At 46.1% G+C, this 21,294-nt stretch overlaps 1 protein-coding gene across 1 annotated transcript in view; it reads left to right on the forward strand.

Moving 5' to 3' along the window:
* The window catches only part of LOC145349195 (cohesin subunit SA-2), a 119,194-nt gene that overhangs the window by 75,720 nt on the left and 22,180 nt on the right, over positions 1 to 21,294 (forward strand). Inside the window, exons 19-25 of the mRNA XM_080197643.1 lie at positions 5,593 to 5,688; positions 9,085 to 9,288; positions 12,264 to 12,334; positions 13,760 to 13,847; positions 15,392 to 15,472; positions 16,300 to 16,392; positions 18,159 to 18,333. Of these exons, the coding sequence (XP_080053769.1) occupies positions 5,593 to 5,688; positions 9,085 to 9,288; positions 12,264 to 12,334; positions 13,760 to 13,847; positions 15,392 to 15,472; positions 16,300 to 16,392; positions 18,159 to 18,333 (808 nt within the window). The remainder of the gene's footprint in view (positions 1 to 5,592; positions 5,689 to 9,084; positions 9,289 to 12,263; positions 12,335 to 13,759; positions 13,848 to 15,391; positions 15,473 to 16,299; positions 16,393 to 18,158; positions 18,334 to 21,294) is intronic.

The following is a 21,294-nucleotide window of genomic DNA, read 5'->3' on the forward strand; positions in this document are numbered from 1 at the left end:
TAGGCTTACATTAACACCGCAATGAAGTTACTGTGAAAATCCCCTAGTTGCCACGCTCCAGCACCTGTTTGGTTACACTGAGGGAGAATTTAGCATGGTCAATGCACCTAACCAGCACATCTTTCGGACTGTGGGAGAAAACTGGAGCACCCGGAGGAAACCCACACAGACACGGGGAGAACATGCAGACTCCACACAGACTGTCACCTAAGGCTGGAATTGAACCTGGGTTCCTGGCGCTGTGAAGCAGCAGTGCTAACCACTGCGTCACCGTGCTGCCCACGTCTGGCCTTCTGTCACACTCCCAAAAATATATCGCCATTGGTAACCCCAGCACAGCCTGAACAAAGTTAATGTAAAGGCTTTTATCTTGGTATGTTGGCAGGGATCCCTCAGAAAGACTGAACACCTATAAGCAAGTCTTGAAATGTATCAGAAATCCTACAGTGCAGAAAGAGGCCATTCAGCCCATTGAGTCTGCACCGACACGATCCCACCCGGGCCATAGTCCCATACCCCTACACATTTACCTGCTAATCCCTCTAACCTACGCATCTCAGGACACTAAGGGGCAATTTCTTAGCATGGCCAATCAAACCTAATCCACACATCTTTGGACTTTGGGAGGAAATCAGAGCACCCGGAGGAAACCCACGCAGACATGAGGAAAATGTGCAAACTCCACACAGACAGTGACCCAAGCCAGGAATCGAATCCAGGTCTCTGGAGCTGTGAAGCAGCAGTGCTAACCACTGTGCTACCGTGCCGCATGGTATTGTTCCCCCCACACTGCTAATGGATAATGTAAAGGCCCCTGGATCTTGTGGTTATACCCGTCATCTCTGTGTTCGCTGACCTGCACTGGCTCCCAATCAAACAAGGCACTTTGATTTTAAAATTCAATGCTGGTATTCAAATCCCTCCAGTGCTTTGCCCCACCATCTCTGAGTCTCCTCCAGCACCATAATCTCCATGATAACTGCACTCATTTAAGAACATAAGAACATAAGAACATAAGAAATAGGAGCAGGAGTAGGCCATCTAGCCCTTCGAGCCTGCCCCGCCATTCAATAAGATCATGGCTGATCTGTTGTGGCTCAGTTCCACTTTCCCGCCCTCTCCCCATAACCCTTAATCCCCTCTCTTATCAAGAACCCATCAACCCGCTTCTTAAAAATATTTAGCGAGGCAGCCTCCACCACTTCAACGGGCAGAGAATTCCAGAGATTCACCACCCTTTGAGTGAAGAAGTTCCTCCTCAACTCCGTTCTAAACCGCCTCCCCTTTATCTTGAGGCTGTGCCCCCTAGTCCTACTGTCTTTTTTGAGCGGGAAGAGTCTCTCCACCTCTATCCTATCCATCCCATTCATCATCTTATACGTCTCAATGAGATCTCCCCTCATTCTTCTAAACTCTAACGAGTACAAGCCTAGTTTATTCAGCCTCTCCTCATAGCTCAATCCCCTCAACTCCGGTATCAGCCTAGTAAACCTCCTCTGCACTCCCTCCAGGGCCAAAATATCCTTGCGCAGGTGCGGCGCCCAAAACTGCACACAGTACTCCAGCTGCGGCCTCACCAATGCCCTATACAGCTGCAGCAAGACCTCCCTACTTTTATATTCAATCCCCCTCGCTATGAAGGCCAGCATCCCATTTGCCTTCCTGACCACCTGCTGCACCTGCAAGCTGGGTTTTTGCGACTCATGCACAAGGACCCCGAGGTCCCTCTGCACCGTCGCCTGCTGCAGTTTTTCACCACGTAAGTAATAGTCCTTCCTACCATTCTTCCTACCAAAGTGGACCACCTCACACTTGCCAACATTAAATTCCATTTGCCATTTCCTGGCCCATTCGCCCAGCCTATCTAGATCCTTCTGCAGACTCTCCACACCCTCCGCACAATTTGCCTTTCCCCCAATCTTGGTGTCATCAGCAAATTTCGACACCCTGCACTCGGTTCCCTCCTCCAGATCATCTATATAAATGGTAAATAGCTGAGGCCCCAGCACCGACCCCTGGGGCACCCCACTAGTCACCAACCGCCAATCCGAATAGCACCCATTGACCCCCACTCTCTGCCTCCTATTTGACAACCAATCCTCTATCCACGCTAACACCCTACCCCCAACTCCATGTCCCCTGACCTTCTGCAATAACCTCTTGTGAGGTACCTTGTCAAACGCCTTCTGAAAATCCAGAAAGACCACATCCACCGGCTCTCCTCTATCCACTGCCCTAGACACATCCTCATAGAACTCCAGTAAATTTGTCAGACACGACTTCCCTTTAATGAAACCGTGTTGCGTCCGCCCTATCAAGCAATTCCCTTCAAGATGCCTCGCAATTTCCTCCTTAATGACGGATTCTAACATTTTACCTACCACAGACGTTAAACTAACCGGCCTATAATTCCCCGCCTTTTGCCTGGCACCCTTCTTAAACAACGGCGTAACATTAGCCGTTTTCCAATCTTCCGGCACTTCCCCGGAATCCAGCGACGTCTGGAAAATAACCACCAAGGCATCCACTATCACCTCCGCCATTTCTTTCAGAACCCTCGGATGCATTCCATCCGGTCCTGGGGACTTGTCCACAATCAGCCCCTCCAGTCTGTCGAGCACCACCTCTCTAGTAACAGTAATGTCATTAAGACCCTCCATTCCTACCACCTTTCCATCGCTAACACCCGGCAAATTATTCACGTCCTCCTCCGTGAAGACAGAAACAAAAAAGTTATTCAAGACCTTAGCCATATCCCCATCCCCTACCACTGGCTCCCCTTTCTCATCCTCTAAAGGACCAACGTTCACCCTAGCCAGCCTCTTCCTTTTTATATATTTATAAAAACTCTTGCTATCCTTTTTTATATTAAGTGCTAGCCCAGCCTCATAGCTTCTCCTACCCTCCTTTATCAACTTCTTTGTCAATCTTTGTTGACATTTAAACCTTTCCCAATCCTCTTCTCGCCCACTACTCTTAGCTACTCTAAATTCCTCCGCTTTTAATTTAACACTTTCCTTCACCTCCTTCGTTATCCACGGCTTATTACCTCTCTTCCTACTGTCCTTTTTAACCATCGGAATAAATTTCTGCTGAGCACCAAGAAAGATCTCCTTAAAGATCCTCCACTGCTCCTCAGCAGACCTACCTTCCAACGCACTCCCCCAGTCCACATTCGCCAATTCTTCTCTCATCCTACCATACTCCCCTCTATTCAAACAAAGGACGCGTGTCCGGGAACCCACTTTCTCCTCCTCCATCTGCACCAGAAACTCCACCATACAATGATCACTCTCTCCAAGAGGATCCTTCACCGCAAGGTCCCTAATTCTACCCGCCTCATTACATAGCACCAGATCCAAGATAGCTCGCTCCCTCGTCGGCTCCAACACACACTGTTCAAGGAAATTATCCCGGCAGCATTCCAAGAACTCCTCCTCGAGCCCACCTCGTCCAACATGGGTCGACCAATCAATATGCAGATTGAAATCTCCCATAACTACTGCCGTCCCATTCCTGCACGCCGCACTTATTTGCGTGTTAACAGCCCGCCCCACCTCCAGATCATTATTCGGGGGCCTATAGACGACACCCACCAGCGTCTTCCTCCCTTTGCTGTTCCTAATCTCCACCCACAACGATTCCACGTTCTGCTCTTTGGCTCCGATATCATCCCTTGCTACCACCTTGATACTATCCTTAATCAGCAGAGCTACGCCACCCCCTCTTTCCTCCTGCCTATCCTTCCTAAACACTTGATAGCCCTGTACATACATCTCCCAGTCCCTGTCACCTTGCAGCCACGTCTCTGTAATGGCCACCAGATCGTATCCATTTGTGTCGATCTGCGCCACCAGCTCATCCACTTTATTCCGAATGCTTCGTGCATTCAGATAAAGCGCTTTCATCCCAGCCTTCACCTGGACCCTATTTGCCGTAACGCCACCAATTGGGACATCCTCGGCCTCTTCCCTTACCTGTACCCTATCCTTAACTTTAGACCTCGTAGCGTCACCTACCCTCGCACCCTCCCCCCCCCTAATTAGTTTAAAGCCCTGTCTACAGTCCTCTTTACTCGATTCGCCAACACTCTGGTCCCAGCACGATTCAGACCAACCCCATCCCGCCCGAACAAGTCCCACCTACCCCAATACTGGTGCCAATGCCCCATAAATTCGAACCCATTCCTCCCACACCAATCCCTGAGCCACCCATTCACTTCCTTTATCCTGTCAATCCTACGCCCGTCTGCACTCAGTTCAGGCAGTAGCCCAGAGACGACCACCTTGTCGGTTCTACTTTTTAATTCCATTCCCAGCTTCTCATACTCCCTCCCCAGATCCTCAGTCCGCACTTTGCCTACGTCGCCGGCACCCACATGTACTACAACGACCGGGTTCTCACCCTCCCACTTCTAATCCCCAATTCTAATTTTTCCACCCACTATTGGTGCTCTTGCCTAAATCTGCTTAGGCTCCAAACCCTGAATTCCCTACCTACACCTCCCTGTCTTTCTATGGGCGACATGGTGGCACAGTACTTAGCACTGCTGCTTCACAGCGCCAGGGACCAAGGTTCAATTCCGGCCTTGGGTCACTGTCTGTGCAGAGTCTGCATGTTCCCCCCGTGTCTGCGTGGGTTTCCTCTGGGTGCTCCGGTTTCCCCCACAGTGCAAAGCTGTGTGGGTCAGGTGCATTGGGCCATGCTAAATTGCCACTTAGTGTCCCAAGATGTGTAGGTTAGACGGGATTGGCCATGGGACATGTGTGGGATTGCAGGGAAAGGGTGGAGAAAGAGGGCGTGGGTAGGCTATTGTGTCAGAGAGTCGGTGCAGACTCGATGGGCTGAACAGCCTCTTCGGCACTGTAGGAATTCTATGTAACCTCCCTTTCCTCCTTTAAGTGACTCTTTAAAACCTACCCCTTTAACCAAACTTCTGACCCAGTATCGCTCGGTGACCTATTTTGGTTTCCAGTGACGCACCTTTTTTTTAAAGGCGCTATATAAATATAAGTTGATGTTTCCTTACTATTGAGGAGCAGGCTGGAGTCCTGGGCCAGAACTTTCCGGTTGTTCACACCAGTGGGATCTACTGGTCCCTCAGCAGCACAGCCCTGCTGTGGGCTAAACGGTGCATCCAATGGAAAACCCCATTGACAACGGCGGGACTGGAAGATCCCATCACTGGCTGATGATGGGCCGCTTCCTGCCACAGGAACCACATGGCGGGGTTGAGCAGTAAATCCCTCCCTTATTGTTGGTGGCCAGGAGCACAGTCCCAATGCTGCCTCTGGACTCCGGCTCTCTTCCTGATGAATGTCCAGCCAAGGGTAGACCTGCTAATGAAGTGAGCACAACCAGGCCTGTGGATTGGGCCTGGGAAAATATGGTCAAGTTGCTCCCTCTCTGGAGACTCAACCTTAATCCCTTCAGGAGAGGAGGAGGGGTAAACCAGTCAGTTGAAAAATAATAGGAAAATGCTACTTAAGACCCTTGGAGCTACTTGAGGTAGTGGATTGGGGCTGTCCACAACTGGAAGGGAATGTGATTATGCTAATTCCGCAATATTCTGTGTTTATGTCACTTCCACAGTATTCTGCTGACGGATGTGAAGCAATTACAGTCAACCTTCTGCAAATCCCTCAGTACTTTGAGCTGGAGGGTTACGGTACCACAGAGCTCGAGAAGGTGAGCCACTCGACACTATCGCATTATTACAGATCAATAACTAGCCTCAGAGGAAGTGGGCTGTGAGGTCGGCCTCCCAGCTTCCTGCTCTTTGTAACTTGGATGCCTCCTGATTGATCTGGAAATTTATGTAGAACGGGTTGGCTGTTGTTGAGAAGGAAATATTTAGCTGAAGAGAAATCTTTGTGTGGCTGGTCTTCAGGTAGGATGGGAATATAGCAAGCCTGTTGACTTGCTATCTTCCCATCCTATTCTCATGAGAACTCTCATTTCTTCTCTCACCAACCCCATTCCCTTCTGCCACACACAATTAAATATATCGTCTGTCAAAGGTCACCCATTAACCCTTTGCAAACCTGGTTTACTTTGCATCTTTACAATGTTGTCTACTTTCTCATCATTCTTAGCAGCTTCTTTGGCCCTTTGGCCATCCTTTCCGAACTCTGCACGCAAAATTTCCAACGTCCCAGTTTACGTTTGTAACAAGCACGTTTCGCAACTCGATAACACAATTAATCCACAAACTGAAATTCAGCAAAACTATTGCAAGCAAACAGCTGAAAAAAAAATTGCATAAAATACTTTCCTTCTTCCAGTGCATTGAGATCAAGACTTATTATACTGGGCGGGAAACCAACATTATCCCTGGTGCATTATCTGGTCGTGCTCGCTCCGAAACTGGAAAATCCCACCCGGAGTCAACAAACCTTTCTACGGTCTGCCAACAACCCCCTCCCCCCGCTACAATTCCCGTGACAGCTGGAATGGGACAATTTGCCCCAGTGTCTCCAATTCATTCTCTCCCAGAATCTTTAAACTTTGCCACTCTTCTTCTGTACAATATCCACTCTGTGTGTCCTCAGCTAGCATCGAAATAAAAAATCAGTTTAACAACAAGATGAGGTTTCACAGAGATAAGGGTAATAAGAATGCAGGGATTTTTAAAAATCATTCACGGGACCTGGGTGCCGCAGGCAAGGCCAGTATTTATTACCCATCCCCTAATTGTCTTTGAACTGAGTGGCTCACTAAACCATTTCAGAGGGTATTTTAAGAGTCAACTACATTGCTGTGGTTCTGGAATCACATGTAGGCCAGAGCAGGTAAGAACAGCAGATTTCCTTCCTTAAAGGACGTTTGTGAACCCGATGGGTTTTTATGACAATTGGCAAGGGTTGCATGGTCATCAGTAGACTTTTAATTCCAGATTTTTATTGAATTCACATTTCACCATCTGCCATGACAGGATTCGAACCTGGGTCCCCTGGGTCCCTGGATCATTAGTCTTGTGACAACACCACTATACCACCACCTCCCCATAGATACATGGTGTGAAAAGAAAGGATGTTTTGGGTGGCAGATGAAGACCTGACTGACAGTGCGGGAAAGGGTCCAATGGGCTGTGATCATAGGGTTGGGTCTCTCAATAGACTCTGGAGTTACCTCCACTTGATCATAGGGACATGTCTCTCCGTAGAGGCTGGAGTTACCTCCACTTCCTTAAATAAGAACATAAGAACATAATAAGTAGGAGCAGGAGTAGGCCATCTAGCTGTTCGAGCCTGCCCCGCCATTCAACAAGATCATGGCTGATCTGAAGTGGCTCAGTTCCACTTTCCCGCTTTCTCCCCATTACCCTTAATTCCCTTGCCTACCAAAAACCTATCTACCCGTGACTTAAATATATTTAGCGAGGTAGCCTCCACCACTTCAACGGGCAGAGAATTCCAGAGATTCATCACCCTTTGAGTGAAGAAGTTCCTCCTCAACTCCGTTCTAAACTGCCCCCCCTTTATCTTGAGGCTGTGCCCTCTAGTCCTGCTGTCCTTTCTGAGTGGGAAGAATCTCTGTACCTCTACCCTTCGTTATCTTATACGTCTCTATAAGATCTCCCCTCATCCTTCTAAACTCCAACGAGTACAGACCCAGTCTATTTAGTCTCTCTTCATAGTCCAACCCCCTCATCTCCGGTATCAGCCTAATGAACCTCCTCTTCACTCCCTCCAAGGCCAAAATATCCTTGTGCAAGTGCGGCGACCAAAACTGCACACAGTACTCCAGCTGCAGCCTCACCAGTGCCCTGTACAGTTGCAGCAAGACCTCCTTGGATAATTCCTTGGATAATTAAAGAAAATGGAATGAAGACCATTTTGAACCCATGCTTTCTTGGCTCAGAGGCTAAAGGGGCAAAGGGGTTAGTGCAATTAATTAATTTTCCAGGAGCCGAGGATGATGATATAATGCCTTTGCTTCCAGTGAAGTGAAGGCTTGAAAAATGGTGGAGAAATGCTGGAACATTCATACAGGAGTGGCTCAGAGAATCAGGAATACCCACCGGGAATGGAGATATACGTGAGGCTGAATTTTCATCATTGGTTCAGGAATCTTGAGTTAGGCCATTTCCTGATGTTATATTCCCAAAGTCTGAGTCAGTGAGCATGCACATGGTGTGATGTCAGGTAGATAGGTCGTACACCCCAGTGACAGGCAGATCTTAGCAAACGCCATGTTCCTTCAGCAGCTTGTATTAAGCAGACTGTACTCAACCAAAGCTCACAACATAGTGTCTAATGTTAGATGGAAGTCTGCGATTCGAGAGCACTTGCTGAGCAATCTCAAAAAATTGGATGAACAGCCAGTTTAAGATTATCAGTTGGGCATGCAATATAGCTCACTTACACTTGCTAGAAGCTACATGTACCATACACAGTGATCTGCCCTCTGCAGACAAAAGGAACATGTCCAAGCATTGTTTCTTGTTTGAATTAAGCAAAACCTTGGGGTACAATAGTTCCCTGGTGCATTATCCATGTCAACATCTCAACCAATGGGAGCCACTTAGGCAACCAGCTGGCTCCCTATTCTCATGCAGTATAAATTGTTGCTCATTTTGAAATTTGGCATTCTTGCATCTGTTCTGATGAGTGCAAGATGCAAAGCTTTGACAATACTTCTCTGTTTTTGAAATATGAAGTAAAACCAAGCGACAGTTTAAATTGTTCCCTTTCTAGGTTCATTGGCATTGCGGGAAAGTAAATCTAATTTAAAAAGGTTCTTAATCAGCAAAGTACTAGCCCTAACTTTCTGCAGTGAGTTTAATTGGTCATTAATGCACGGGTACAGCAGTTTCACGACACTCACCGGGAGATCGAGAGCTGTTTGTGGAAAGTTACTGGTGGAGTGGCACAAGTTATCCAGCAAATTGTGATGATTCACGGGGTATCTCTTCCCCGGTATAAGTTGCTGGCAGACTTTTATACATTAATAACGACAAGTGCTGTTCCACTTTTGGTCAATTCCTTAAAGGGCACTCGTGTGAGTCTTTTTGGTAGTCGGAATTTCACTAACCTTCTAGAAAGATCTGAAGATTTTTTTTTCCCCTTTGTGAACCGACAGCACCTGGACATTTTACTGAAGCAGTTAAAGGAAATCGTGGAACAGCAGACAGATTCGGAAGTCTTGGAATTCTGTTCAAAGGCGTACCTTGTCCTCAGTAATGAAGAGCTGGCCACCCAGGGTCAAGTAGCGTCTGCAAAAATTCAACTGTTTGACCAACTGGTGAGCAAGTTCAACCAAATGCTGAAGAATTTCCTTCACAAGGTATGGCCTTTATTTTCTTTTTATTTCTTGCCTTTATATTATGTTAGCTGATCTGCTTTTAAAAAAATTGGACAGAAAATATGATCAAAAGAGCTGAAATCAAGAAGTGAGGTGTACTGTGTAATGTCCAATCAATGTAAGGGGTTATAGACGAGTGCAGAAGGAGGCCATTCAGTCCATCGGGTCTGCACCTACCACAATCCCACCCAGGCCCTATTTCCATAACCCTACATATTTATCCTACTAATCCCCTGACACTAGGGTCAGTTTAACAAGGCCAATCCACCTAACCTGCACATCTTTGGACTGTGGGAGGAAGCCGGAGCACCCAGAGGAAACACATGCAGGCTTTGGGATGATATTCAAACTCCACAGACTCCACCTGAGGCTGGAATTGAACCCAGGTCCCTGGCACTGTGAGGCAGCAGTGCTAACCATTGTGCCACTGTGGGTTTTACACAAAAATAAGAAACATGTTGTTTGCACATTTGCCATTGTGGATTCAAAGTAACACACAACAGTTTTATTCTCGGAGCTCTTGCCCATACAGAGAACAAACTGAAATGCCCATACAGAGAACAAGCTGCCTATGCAATACCCTAATGACATCACCATCAAATCATGTGATCAGCTCTTAAAGCAATCTGCAATCATTTAAATATATAACAGACATCAAGGCAGCATTTGACTGAGTATGGCAAGACTGGAGTCAATGGGAATCAGGGGGGAAATGCTCTACCAGTTGGAGTGATAGTGAGCACCAAGGAAGGTGGCTGTGGTTGTTGGAGTTCAATCATTTCAGTCCCAGAACAGCACTGCAGGAGTTCCTCAGGATAGTGTCCTGGGCCCAACCACCTTCAGCTGTTTCATCAATGACCTTCTCTCCACTTCAAGGTCAGTATTGGCGATATTTGGTGATGATCGCGCAACGTTCAGTTCCGTTCATGGCTCCTCAGATACATAGTCCACGTCCTTATGCGACAAGACTTGGATATCATTCAAATTTGGCTGTGCAGTAGCAAGTGACATTTGTGCCACACAAATGCCAGACAATGACCATCTCTAACAAGAGAGAATCCAACTATTAGCCCTTGACATTCAATGGCATTACTGTCATTGAACCCCTCACTAGCAACAACATAGAAGGTATCATTGACCACAGACTGAACTGAACCAACCATATAAATACTGTGGTATAATAGCAGACCAAAGGCTGATAATTCTGTGTTGAGTAACTCATCCCTTGACTTCCCACCTGTCTACCACCGACAAGGCACCAAGTTATAAGTTTGATGAATACTCCTCGCCTGCCTGGATGAGGGCAGCTCCCAACAACACACAAGAAACTCGACACCATCCTGGATAAAACAACCCATTTCTTTAGCACCCAATCCACCACCTGAAACTTTCTCCACCAATGCACACTGGCAGCAGTGTGTACCATATGCAAGATTTGCTACAGCACTTTCCAAACCAGTGACCTCTAATACCTAGAGAGGCAACGGTAGCAGAGACCTGGGAATACCGTCACTTGCAGTTTCCTTCCAAAGTACAGGCCATCCTGCCCTGGAAATATATCACCATTCTTTCATTGTCGCTGGGTTAAAATCCTGGAATGCCCTTTGCAACAGCACTGTGGGTGCACCTACACCACAGAGACTGTCCAAGAAGGTGAATCACCACCACTTCTCAAGGGCAATTAGAGATGGGGAGCTAACCAGCCAGTGACACTCACATCTCACAAACAAACAAAATAAAAATAGCTAAAAAAAACCCCCAGAAACCCAAAAAATAACAGGGAAGCGGGACTACAGCTGGGAATAGAGAGAAGAATAGAGATAAGTCCACTAGATATTGGAACAGAATTAGACCATGACTTTATAGCCTTTAGGACCTTATAGTTAGCTGTACAAAACTAGAAGAAGTTAATTTGGAACATATGTGGCTGATATAATAATGTATATAAGTTACTTGATATAATAATGTAATTGAAGAGAAGTTATTTGTGGAATTAGACAACATCTGGTGAACGACTGGTGTAAAAACAAACAGAATTCATTCTTTAAGATTTTAAAAATCCCTGACAATGACTACCTGTTGGAATGAGATTTTGCCTTTTGCACTGCTCCTTAGCCTGTCCAGGGAGCTTGTTTGACATTGTGGGAACAATGGAAACATACCAATCCTTTTAACTGATAGCCTGTCCATCTTCCTGCACTGACCAAAGGAAAACTAGAACATGGAAATCAAAGGAAACATGATAAAATAGTTGCCGGAATTCTCCGGTCTGGCACTCCCTACTATCGCTAACAGCAAGAATAGAGAATTTGGCACTCAGCCTAATTCTATTCACTGCGGCAGGACTGGAGAATCCCAGCCCCGGGTGAGGTCAGAGAATTCTAGCCAATATTATTTTCAGTTTTCACTGTGCACCCGGTGCCAATGGTGTCCCCTGGTGGTGGGAGGCCATGTCTGTACTGGTGGACAGCAGGTCTAAAGCTCTCAAGGTGCTCCGTGCAATGAGTTACATTTTGAGGTGCAGTGATTGTGTTTGCAACAGCAGTAATACTGCCCAGTCGCATCCTGAGGACAGCAATGAGGCAGAAACCTATTGATCCGTATTTTGGGTTGTATTTGCCAGAAAGAAGAATGATTTGCTATAACAGCACAGGAGACCCCAGCTCCGTTTTGAGAAAGTGTATTAAGCATGACCTCACAGCTCTGATTACACTGATGTGGAGATGCCGGCGTTGGACTGGTGTGGACACAGTAAGAAGTCTCATAGCACCAGGTTAAAGTCCCAACAGGTTTATTTGGAATCACAAGCTTTCGGAGCACTGCTCCTTCATCAGGTGAGTCATTCATTCGATGATGATTCCAAATAAACCTGTTGGACTTTAACCTGGTGTTGTGAGACTTCTCACTATACTGGTGTAGCTCGCGAGATATTCAGGTTCTGATCTTTTCTCCAACAGGGAGACGGATTTGGTGATGCAGAATCTCACCAGATGTGGTCGGCATTGAAAAGAATCACAACCTTCCATAAGTAAGTGAGACATTAGCACTGGTGAATTTGATTTGCTTAATTATTGCCACATGTATTGGTGTACAGTGAAAAGTATTGTTTCTTGCGCACAGTGTAGACAAAGCATACCGTACATAGAGAAGGAAAGGAGAGAGTGCAGAGTGTAGTGTTAGAGTCATAGATAGCTAGGGTGTAGAGAAAGATCAACTTAGTGCAAGGTAGGTCCATTCAAAAGTCTGATGGCAGCAGAAAAGAAGCTGTTCTTGAGTTGGTTGGTACAAGACCTCAGACTTTTGTATCTTTTTCCTGATGGGAGAAGTATGTTTTTAGGGTGAGTGGGGTCCTTGATTATGCTGGCTGCTTTTCTGAGGCAGTGGGAAGTGTAGACAGAGTCAATGGATGGGAGGCTGGTTTGTGTGATGGACTGGGCTTCGTTCACAACCCTAGTGTAGAGAAAGATCAACTTAATGCGAGGTAGGTCCATTCAAGAGTCTGATGGCAGCCAGGAGGAAGCAGTTTTAGAGTCAGTTGATACTCTTTCCCACCTTCTTCAGTCAGGAAAAAGATACAAAAGGTCAGGTACCAACCGGCTCAAAAATAGCTTCTTCCCTGCTGCTATCAAACTTTTGAATGGACCTACCTCGCATTAAGTTGATCTTTTCTACAGCCCAGCTATGACTGTAACTCCTTTCCTTCCCTATGTACAGTACGTTTTGTCTGTATAGCACACAAGGAATAATACTTTTCCCTGTATACCAATATGCGTGACAATAAAAAGTGAATCAAGTCAAATTGAGGGCAATAAATCCTGGCCTTGCCAGCAATGTCCATGTTCTTTGAATGAGTAAATAAGAGAGGCAGTGGCCAAGTGGTATTATTACTAGACTAGTAATTCAGAGAACGAGTTATCCAGGGCAAGATTTGGGAATCCGGGTTCAAATCCCACCCTGGTTGATGGAGAAACCTGAATGCAATAAAAATCTGGAAGTCCACTGATGACCATGAAACCATTGTCGACTGTCATAAAGACCCATCTGGTTTACTGATGTCCTTTAGGGAAGGAAATCTGCCATCCTGACCTGGTCTGGCCTACACAACAACAGCAACAATATAGTTGACTCTTAAATGTCCTCAGGGATGGGTAATTAATGCCAGCCTAGCCAGCAGCACTCACATCCCATGGACAAATAAAAAGAAAAGCAGAGAAGACCCATTGATTCTGTTCTTTGAAAGAACAAGTTAGTCCCGGCTTCCACTCTTTCTCCATATCCCCGTCACTTTTTTTCTCTCAAAGTATTTATCCAATTCCCTTTTGAAAGCTGATTGGAAAGGGTTTGAGTTAGTGTTGACTGTTGCGATGAGTTGCAAACCCTTGTCTGTGTAAAAGCGGGGAGAGCACTGCTTCCTGACACAGTGGCAAATTCAACATCTCTTTCATGGTTTCAGTGCTCATGATATCACTCAGTGGAACCTGTTAAGCAGCACCTGTAAACTGCTCAAACGTGACTTGGAGAATGGCAACGTGTCTGAACAGGTGAGCCACTAACCTCTAACCATGACCAGCTCTCTGAGAATGTGTCCGTCCTTGATTCCTGTCACGTCACTGACTTTATCCGTGAATTCTATCTTTCAGTTGAGACCATAAGATATAGGAGCAGAATTAGGCCATTCGGCCCATCGAGTCCGCTCTACCATCCGATCATGGCTGATTCTCAACCCCATTTGATCCCCTTACCACTCAAGGGCCTAACTGTCTCTGTCTTAAATGCCCTCAACGACCTGCACCGACCATGCTGCTCGACTGAACTAAAACCCTCTATCCTTCCTGGGACCCGTATCCCTCTATTCCCATCCTAATCATGTATTTGTCAAGATGCCCCTTAAAAGTCACCATCGTATCTGTAGTGGGCAGCATCATTTAATAAGATCATGGCCGATCTACCTGAACTCCACTTTCTCACTCTATCCCCTCAAAATCTATTGTACTCCATCTAGAATGTAGGGCAAAGTCTTACGAGAATTCGGCAGAATCGGTTCAGGAGAGAAAACTGGTGTGGAATTCTCCAGCTTCACTGAGTCATAGAGTCATAGAGGTTTCCAGCATGGAAACAGGCCCTTCAGCCCAACTTGTCCATGCTGCCCTTTTGTTTTAAAACCCCTAAATTCATCCCAATTGCCCGCATTTGGCCCATATCCTTCCATACCCATCATACCCATGTAACTATCTAAATGATTTTTAAAAGGTAAAATTGTACCCGCCTCTACTACTACCTCTAGCAGCTTGTTCTGGACACTCACCACCTTCTGTGTGAAAAAATTGCCCCTCTGGACCCTTTTGTATCTCTCCCCTCTCACCTTAAACCTATGCCCTCTGGTTTTGGGAAAACTTACCTTTGGGAAAAGATATTGACTATCTACCTTGTCTATGCCCCTCATTATTTTATAGACCTCTGAGATCATCCCTCAGCCTCCTACACTCTAGAGAAAAATGTCCCAGTTTATTCAGTCTCTCCTTAGAACTCAATCCATCAAGTCCTGGAAGCATCCTAATAAATCTTTCCTGCACTCTTTCTAGTTTAATAATATCCTTTCTATAATAGGGTGCCCAGAATTGCACACAGAATTCTAAGTGTGGCCTTACCAATATCTTGTACAACTTCAATAAGACGTCCCAACTCCTGTATTCAATATTCTGACTGATGAACCCAAGCATGCCGAATGCCTTCTTCACCACTCTGTCTACCTGTGACTCCGCTTTCAAGGAGCTATGAACATGTACCCCTAGATCTCTCTGTTCTGTAACTCTCCCCAGTGCCCTACCTGGCCAGTTTTCTCTCCCGATCTTGTCCTTTAACTGCAGAAACAGAGAACTGGGTTGGTGGGGAGTGGGAGGGGGGAGGCTGGGTGGTGGTGGGTGAGATGGGGGGGGAGGGCGTGGAAGGGGTGGGGATGTTACGACCTCATTGGCGAGATTTATGATTTCTGATCCAGCCCAGGGGATCATAAGCCTCCTTTGGTAAAGCCCCTTTAATACAACATTAAAGGCAATGTTTACTAATGTATTCTTCTGCTTTATAGATTATCATTCAGGCAATCCTTTGCAGTTATTACTACATCATGTGGCAGCTGTCAAAGGCTTCTGAAGACACTTCCTCTAAGGTACGGTCTATGAGTGACTTTCTTCCCATTTTTTGCTGTTCAGTAGGACCTGTTGTAAGATTCTAATGATTCATCTCTGCTTAAAGTATTTATTAGTGTTGCAAGTAGGTTTACATTAACACTGCAATGAAGTTACTGTGAAAATCCCCCCCTTGCCACGCTCCAGCGCGTGTACAGGTAAACTGAGGGAGAATTTAGCACGCCCAATGCACCTAACCAGCACGTCTTTTGGACTATGGGAAGAAACCAGAGCACCTGTAGGAAACCCATTCAGACATGGGGAGAACGTGCAGACTCCACACAGACAGTGACCCAAGCCGGGAATCAAACCCAGGTCCTTGGAGCCGTGAGGTAGCAGTGGTAAACACTGCCACTGTGCCACCTGTGTGTTAGTTATGTTCCAGACTTGCTATCTCCTGTAAAAATAGCACCTTCATGATTATCATACAGCACGGAAAGAGGCCATTTGGCCCATTGTGCCTGTACTGGCTCTTTGAAAGAGTTCTGTAATTACTGCCACTCCCTTTTCCTTTCGCCACCTTCCTCCACAGACTCAGTGGAATCCCGCCCAACACTGCAGGACTGGAAGAAACTGCTTGTCTTGTGGACTTTGCATTTGCTAAATAAATACTTTGAATCACAGAATTGTGAAGGTGCAGAATGAGGCCATTCAGCCCATTGGAGGCTCTTCCTTTCCCTCAATGCAAGAGAACATTCTTTCTCCATTGGGTTCAGGCGAGCCTTGAGAAGCTAACTGGAAAATCAGTACGTTGCCACACGGAGTCCCTGCTGCTTTTTGCTCTAAAGCTTGTTTTGTTTGTATCCAGGACATGCAGGAGTCGCTGAGGAAACAGATGAGGGGCTTCTGCCACATTTGCAGACAGTATCTGAGTCACTCCAGCAGTATTGTCAAGGAGCAGGTGAGTGTGGTCGGGTTAGGGTTAGGTCCCAGGCCACAAGGAGATCCGACACCCAGCGTATCAGACAGATTCGCCACTTGCAGAGTCATATAGAAACCACAACGTGGATAGCAGGCCATTCGGCCCAGCTCCTGTTGGCCACTTACCCTCCCTGGGGACACTAGGTCCTGACCCATCACGCTCCTCTATCCCTTCGCCTGGGTGTGGCTGGGGAGGGCTTTCTGCTCTACCCTTGCATTTTGGAAAAGTAAATATCGACCTTCGCCCACGACCATAAGACCAACTTGTCAGGTCTCCCTTTATTCGATCGTGGGGTGTGGGCATCCCTGGCAATGTTGGTGTTTGTTGCCCATCCATAATTGCCCCTCGGGAGGGTGACTGTGAGCTGCCTTCTCGACCGGTGTGGTGTTGATATTGTCATAAGTCCTCGGAGGCAGACGTCCCTTCACCAAAATCCCTTTATTTACAAATCTGACAACTGCATACAGGGTGTTTTTAGTTAAGAGTCTACACTGGGAGTCCCAGAGGAACTGGTACGCCTGGTTAAGTACAAAACAAAAGGCTTCATGATTGGCCCCTCAATTTTAGCCCTTAATCAGGGAGCTCATATACTAACAGGATCACCTCAATTGCCTGATTAAACTAGTTACAGGTATATTGACTTTTCTGTAGAGTTTTTTAAACAATTGAGTAGCTAGCTCATCCACGTCAATTAACACTGCAATGAAGTTACTGTGAAATTCCCCTAGTCGCCACACTCCAGCACCTGTTCGGGTACACTGAGGGAGAATTTAGCATGGCCAATGTACCTAACCAGCACGGAGGAAACCAGAGCACCCGGAGGAAACCCACGCAGACACGGGGAGAACGTGCAGACGCCGCACAGACAGTGACCCGAGCCAGGAAGCGAACCCGGGTCTCTGGCGCTGTGAGGCAGCAGTGCTAATCACTGTGCCACCGTGCCGCCCAACAACATGACTGACGGATAAAACGAACGGCTAATGGATAAAAACTACTGAGGGAAGAATTTGAGAAGAGTGTTGTTTTTGAGTGAGTGTACAATGAGTGACTTGTATTTCACCGTGCTACACCGTGAGTGGAAGAATCGGCTCCTGAGCTTTCCTGTCATTGTTTGCTCACAGTAAGAAGTCTGACAACACCAGCTTAAAGTCCAACCAGTTTATTTGATAGTAAACCCACAAGCTTTTGGAAACGGTGTTCCTTCATCAGGTGTGTGGAAGGTTCTGATCAGAGAAGGGCAGATAAAGACACAGACAGTTTACAGAATACTGATTAGAATGTGAGTCTTTACAGCTAACCCGCTATTCAAGTCTTAAAGATGCAGACAATGTGAGTGGAGATAGCATTAGCACAGGTTAAAGAGATGTGTATTGTCTCCAGACAGTACAGTAAGTGAGATTTTGCAAACCCAGGCAAGTCATGGGGGTTACAGATAGTGCGACATGAACCCAAGATCCCTGTTGAGACCGTCCTCATGTGTGCGGAACTTGGCTATCAGTCTCTGTTCAGCGACTCTGCGCTGTCGTGTGTCGTAAAGGCTGTCTTGGAGAACGTTTACCTGAAGATCGGAGACCGAATGCCTGTGACCGCTGAAGTGTTCGCCAACAGGAAGGGAACAGTCTTGCCTTGGTGATTGTCGAGCGATCATCGTGTTGTGAGACTTCTTACTGTGTTTACCCCAGTCCAACGCCGGCATCTCCACATCTTGTTTGCTCACTCCAGCTCTTGTTTATTCCCGCTGGCAGGCTTTCATCGTCCTCTGTGACCTGCTGCTGGTTTTCAGTCACGAGGTTCTCTCCGGCAGCTCAGAAAAGACGGAATCGTTTGCCTACATCCCAGAGTCTACCCTGCAGTCGGAGCTGGTGACCTTTGTCCTGGATCATGTCTTCGTTGCCCAAGAAAGGGAGCCTATCGACAAAGGTAAATCGAGAATGGGATGGGGGCAGGGATTTTTAAAAATTCATTCATAGGCGTGGCTGGCTGGCCAGCATTTATTGTCCATCCCTAGTTGTCTGAGGGCAGTTGAGAGTCAACCACATCGCTGTGGCTCTGGAGTCACATGTAGGCCAGACCGGGTAAGGACGGCAGATTTCCTTCCCTAAAGAGCATTAGTGAACCAGATGGGTTTTTCTGACAATCGACAAGGGTTTCATGGTTATTAGTAGATTCTTAATTCCAGATTTTTTTATTGATTCAAATTCCAACACCTGCCATGCTGGGATTTGTGCGCTATACAGACAAAGCACACCATTCATAGAGTACATAGGGGAGAAGGTTGATTTTTTAAGACTTTTTACTGTGCCCATCCCAGTCCAATGCTGGCATCTCCACATCTTGAAATTTCTTGTCATAGAATGGTTCCAACACATGAGAAGTTCATTTGGCCCGTTGAGTTTGGGCTAGTTCTCTGCAAGAGCAACTCAACCTCTGTCACTCTACAATCTGTTCTGAAGAAGAGTCTTATTGGGCTCAAAGGAGGGAATTTTCCCATTCTGTCTGCCGCGGGAATCATAACGGGATGTTGGGGGTGAGGATGGGTGTGGACCATGCAAAGGTCTGTTCACTTCAGGCAGGACTTTTCCATTTTGAGGTGAATGACGGGGCTGGAAAATCCTGCCCAAAACGTGAACTCTGATTTCCCTCTCCACAGATGCTGCCAGACCTGCTGAAATTTTCCAGCACTTTCTGTTTCCTTCCTCTATGGTTTTGTTCTATTAGTGGATGTAGTTTGTCTGATGACCACCAGATGGCAATCACATTCCGTATCCAATTTATTTTGGCCTCTTGGTGAAGGGTGAAGTTTGATTGACGGTCTGTCCACATTATGGAGCTGGGAAGGTCAGATGGGGTGATCTGGGACACTGTATTGTGCGAGATTCCTGGCTTTTCTGACTCTCTTGAGCTTTTCAAAAAAAAGATACATATATATAATGGCATTTTATTCAAGAACCCAAAGGCTGAATTGGAATGTGACTATTGTCAAAAAATTCACAAATAAACTAAAAAAATCAGGTTATGAACATGGAAACCTGTGACAATCCATGTAATAAAAATAACCAAAAGAATTAAGCAAGTAATAGCAAAGTGGTGGATGGAATATTAGAAGAAGGAATATAGAATTCAAAATTATATTAAAATTAGTGTCCTGTACACCTTTCCTACATCGCAAGAACTGTAATAATTTAAAATAATTTAAACACTGTGGACCTGAACCATGTAAAGACTATTGCTACATCAATACTTTCCCAGTCCTCACCTCACTGAGATGATTCTGGTTGAACATCTGCGTTTCCTTGGTAGTTCTGCTCATGGTGACCAGTTATTGAACAGACTGCAGAAGGAATTATCTGAAATGAAAACAAATATTAATTCTTTTTGTTTGCAGAATTTTGAGTTTTGTGACACCAAAAGCATTCTTGTATCAATTCTAAGATCGATCTTAGTGCTGCTTCTGTGTTCTTCTCATCCGTAAGAAGTCTCACAACACCAGGTTAAAGTCCAATAAAGTGGACGTTAACCTGGTGTTGTGAGACTTCTTACTGTGTTTACCCCAGTCCAATGCTGACATCTCCACATCACTTCTTTTCATCTAGGCAGTTTGTGAGTGTGTAAGGCTAGGGAACCACAGAGGGTGCCACACAGAGTATCACACAGAGTGCTACACAGGGTGCAGCACAGAGAGCCACACATTACAGCACAGAGAGCCACACAGCGTGCCATACAGGGAAAAACACAAGGTACCACACAAGGTATGACGCAGGGAACCAGATAGGGAACCACACAGGGAGCCACACAGGGTGCCACACAGGGTGCCACACAGAGATTGGGAAAGATCTGGAGGCAACAAGGTTAAACATTCTTTTACCCAGTGAGTTGGAAGGGATGGTCCGGAGTGACAGTGGAAGCTGATAGAATGGTGATCTCCAAAAGGGAAATGGACAAACACTCGAGCTGTGAGAAATCAGCAGGGTAGTGGGGTTAATTGGATAATTCTACCAAAGGTGCGACATGGGAATGATGGGCTGAATGGCCTTGTTTTGTTGATACAACATTCCACGATTCTATGTTAAAGTGTGTTGGAGGTGCAGCCTCATGACCTGGGAAGAGATTTGTAGCAGCTTTGGGGAAACCTATTGTAGATCTCAGTGGTCCCCTGTACTCTGTGGTTCTATAGGGCGGCACAATGGCACAGTGGTTGGCAGTGCTGCCTCACAGCGTCAGGGACCCAGGTTCAATTCCGGCCTTGAGTGAATGTGTAGAATCTACACATTCTCCCTGTTTCTGTGTGGGTTTCCTCTGGGTGCTCCACTTCCTTCAACACTCCAAAGATGTATGAATTAGGTGGATTGGCCGTGCTAAATTGCTTCTTAGTGTCCCAAGATGTATAGGTTAGCGGGGTGAATATATGGGGTTAAAGGAATGGGGCAGGCGGTTGGGCATAGATAAGATGCTCTGTTGGACAGTCAGGGCAGACTCGATGGGCTGAATGGACTGTAGGGATTCTATAATAAGTTGTATCCCTCGATCCGCTACAGTAAATGATCTTAATGTTGTTTGTGTGATCTTGTGTGTAAAATGGCCAGCATGTTTTCTACTTTGGAAGAGAGACTATAATTTAAAGATACATTATTGGCTGGAATTCGCAGATGGATGATGGATCAAATAGACCAACTCCATAGTTCCAGTATGTAGTTAGCATTTACTGGGGACGGGGGAAGAAATGAAATTGTGGGGATGAGGAGGTAGGAGAGATCCTTAAATTCACATCTTCCACGGGTTGTGTCTTGAGTATTTTTTGCTGGATTTTGTATTTTTATGCTGCATAAAGTTGAAATTCCTTTTCATTAAAGATGCAAGTGATCTTTATGTGTATACACTGGT

This window comes from Carcharhinus amblyrhynchos, chromosome 10 (genome assembly GCF_965287045.1).
Source record: "Carcharhinus amblyrhynchos chromosome 10, sCarAmb.v2.hapA, whole genome shotgun sequence".
NCBI lineage: Eukaryota > Metazoa > Chordata > Chondrichthyes > Carcharhiniformes > Carcharhinidae > Carcharhinus > Carcharhinus amblyrhynchos.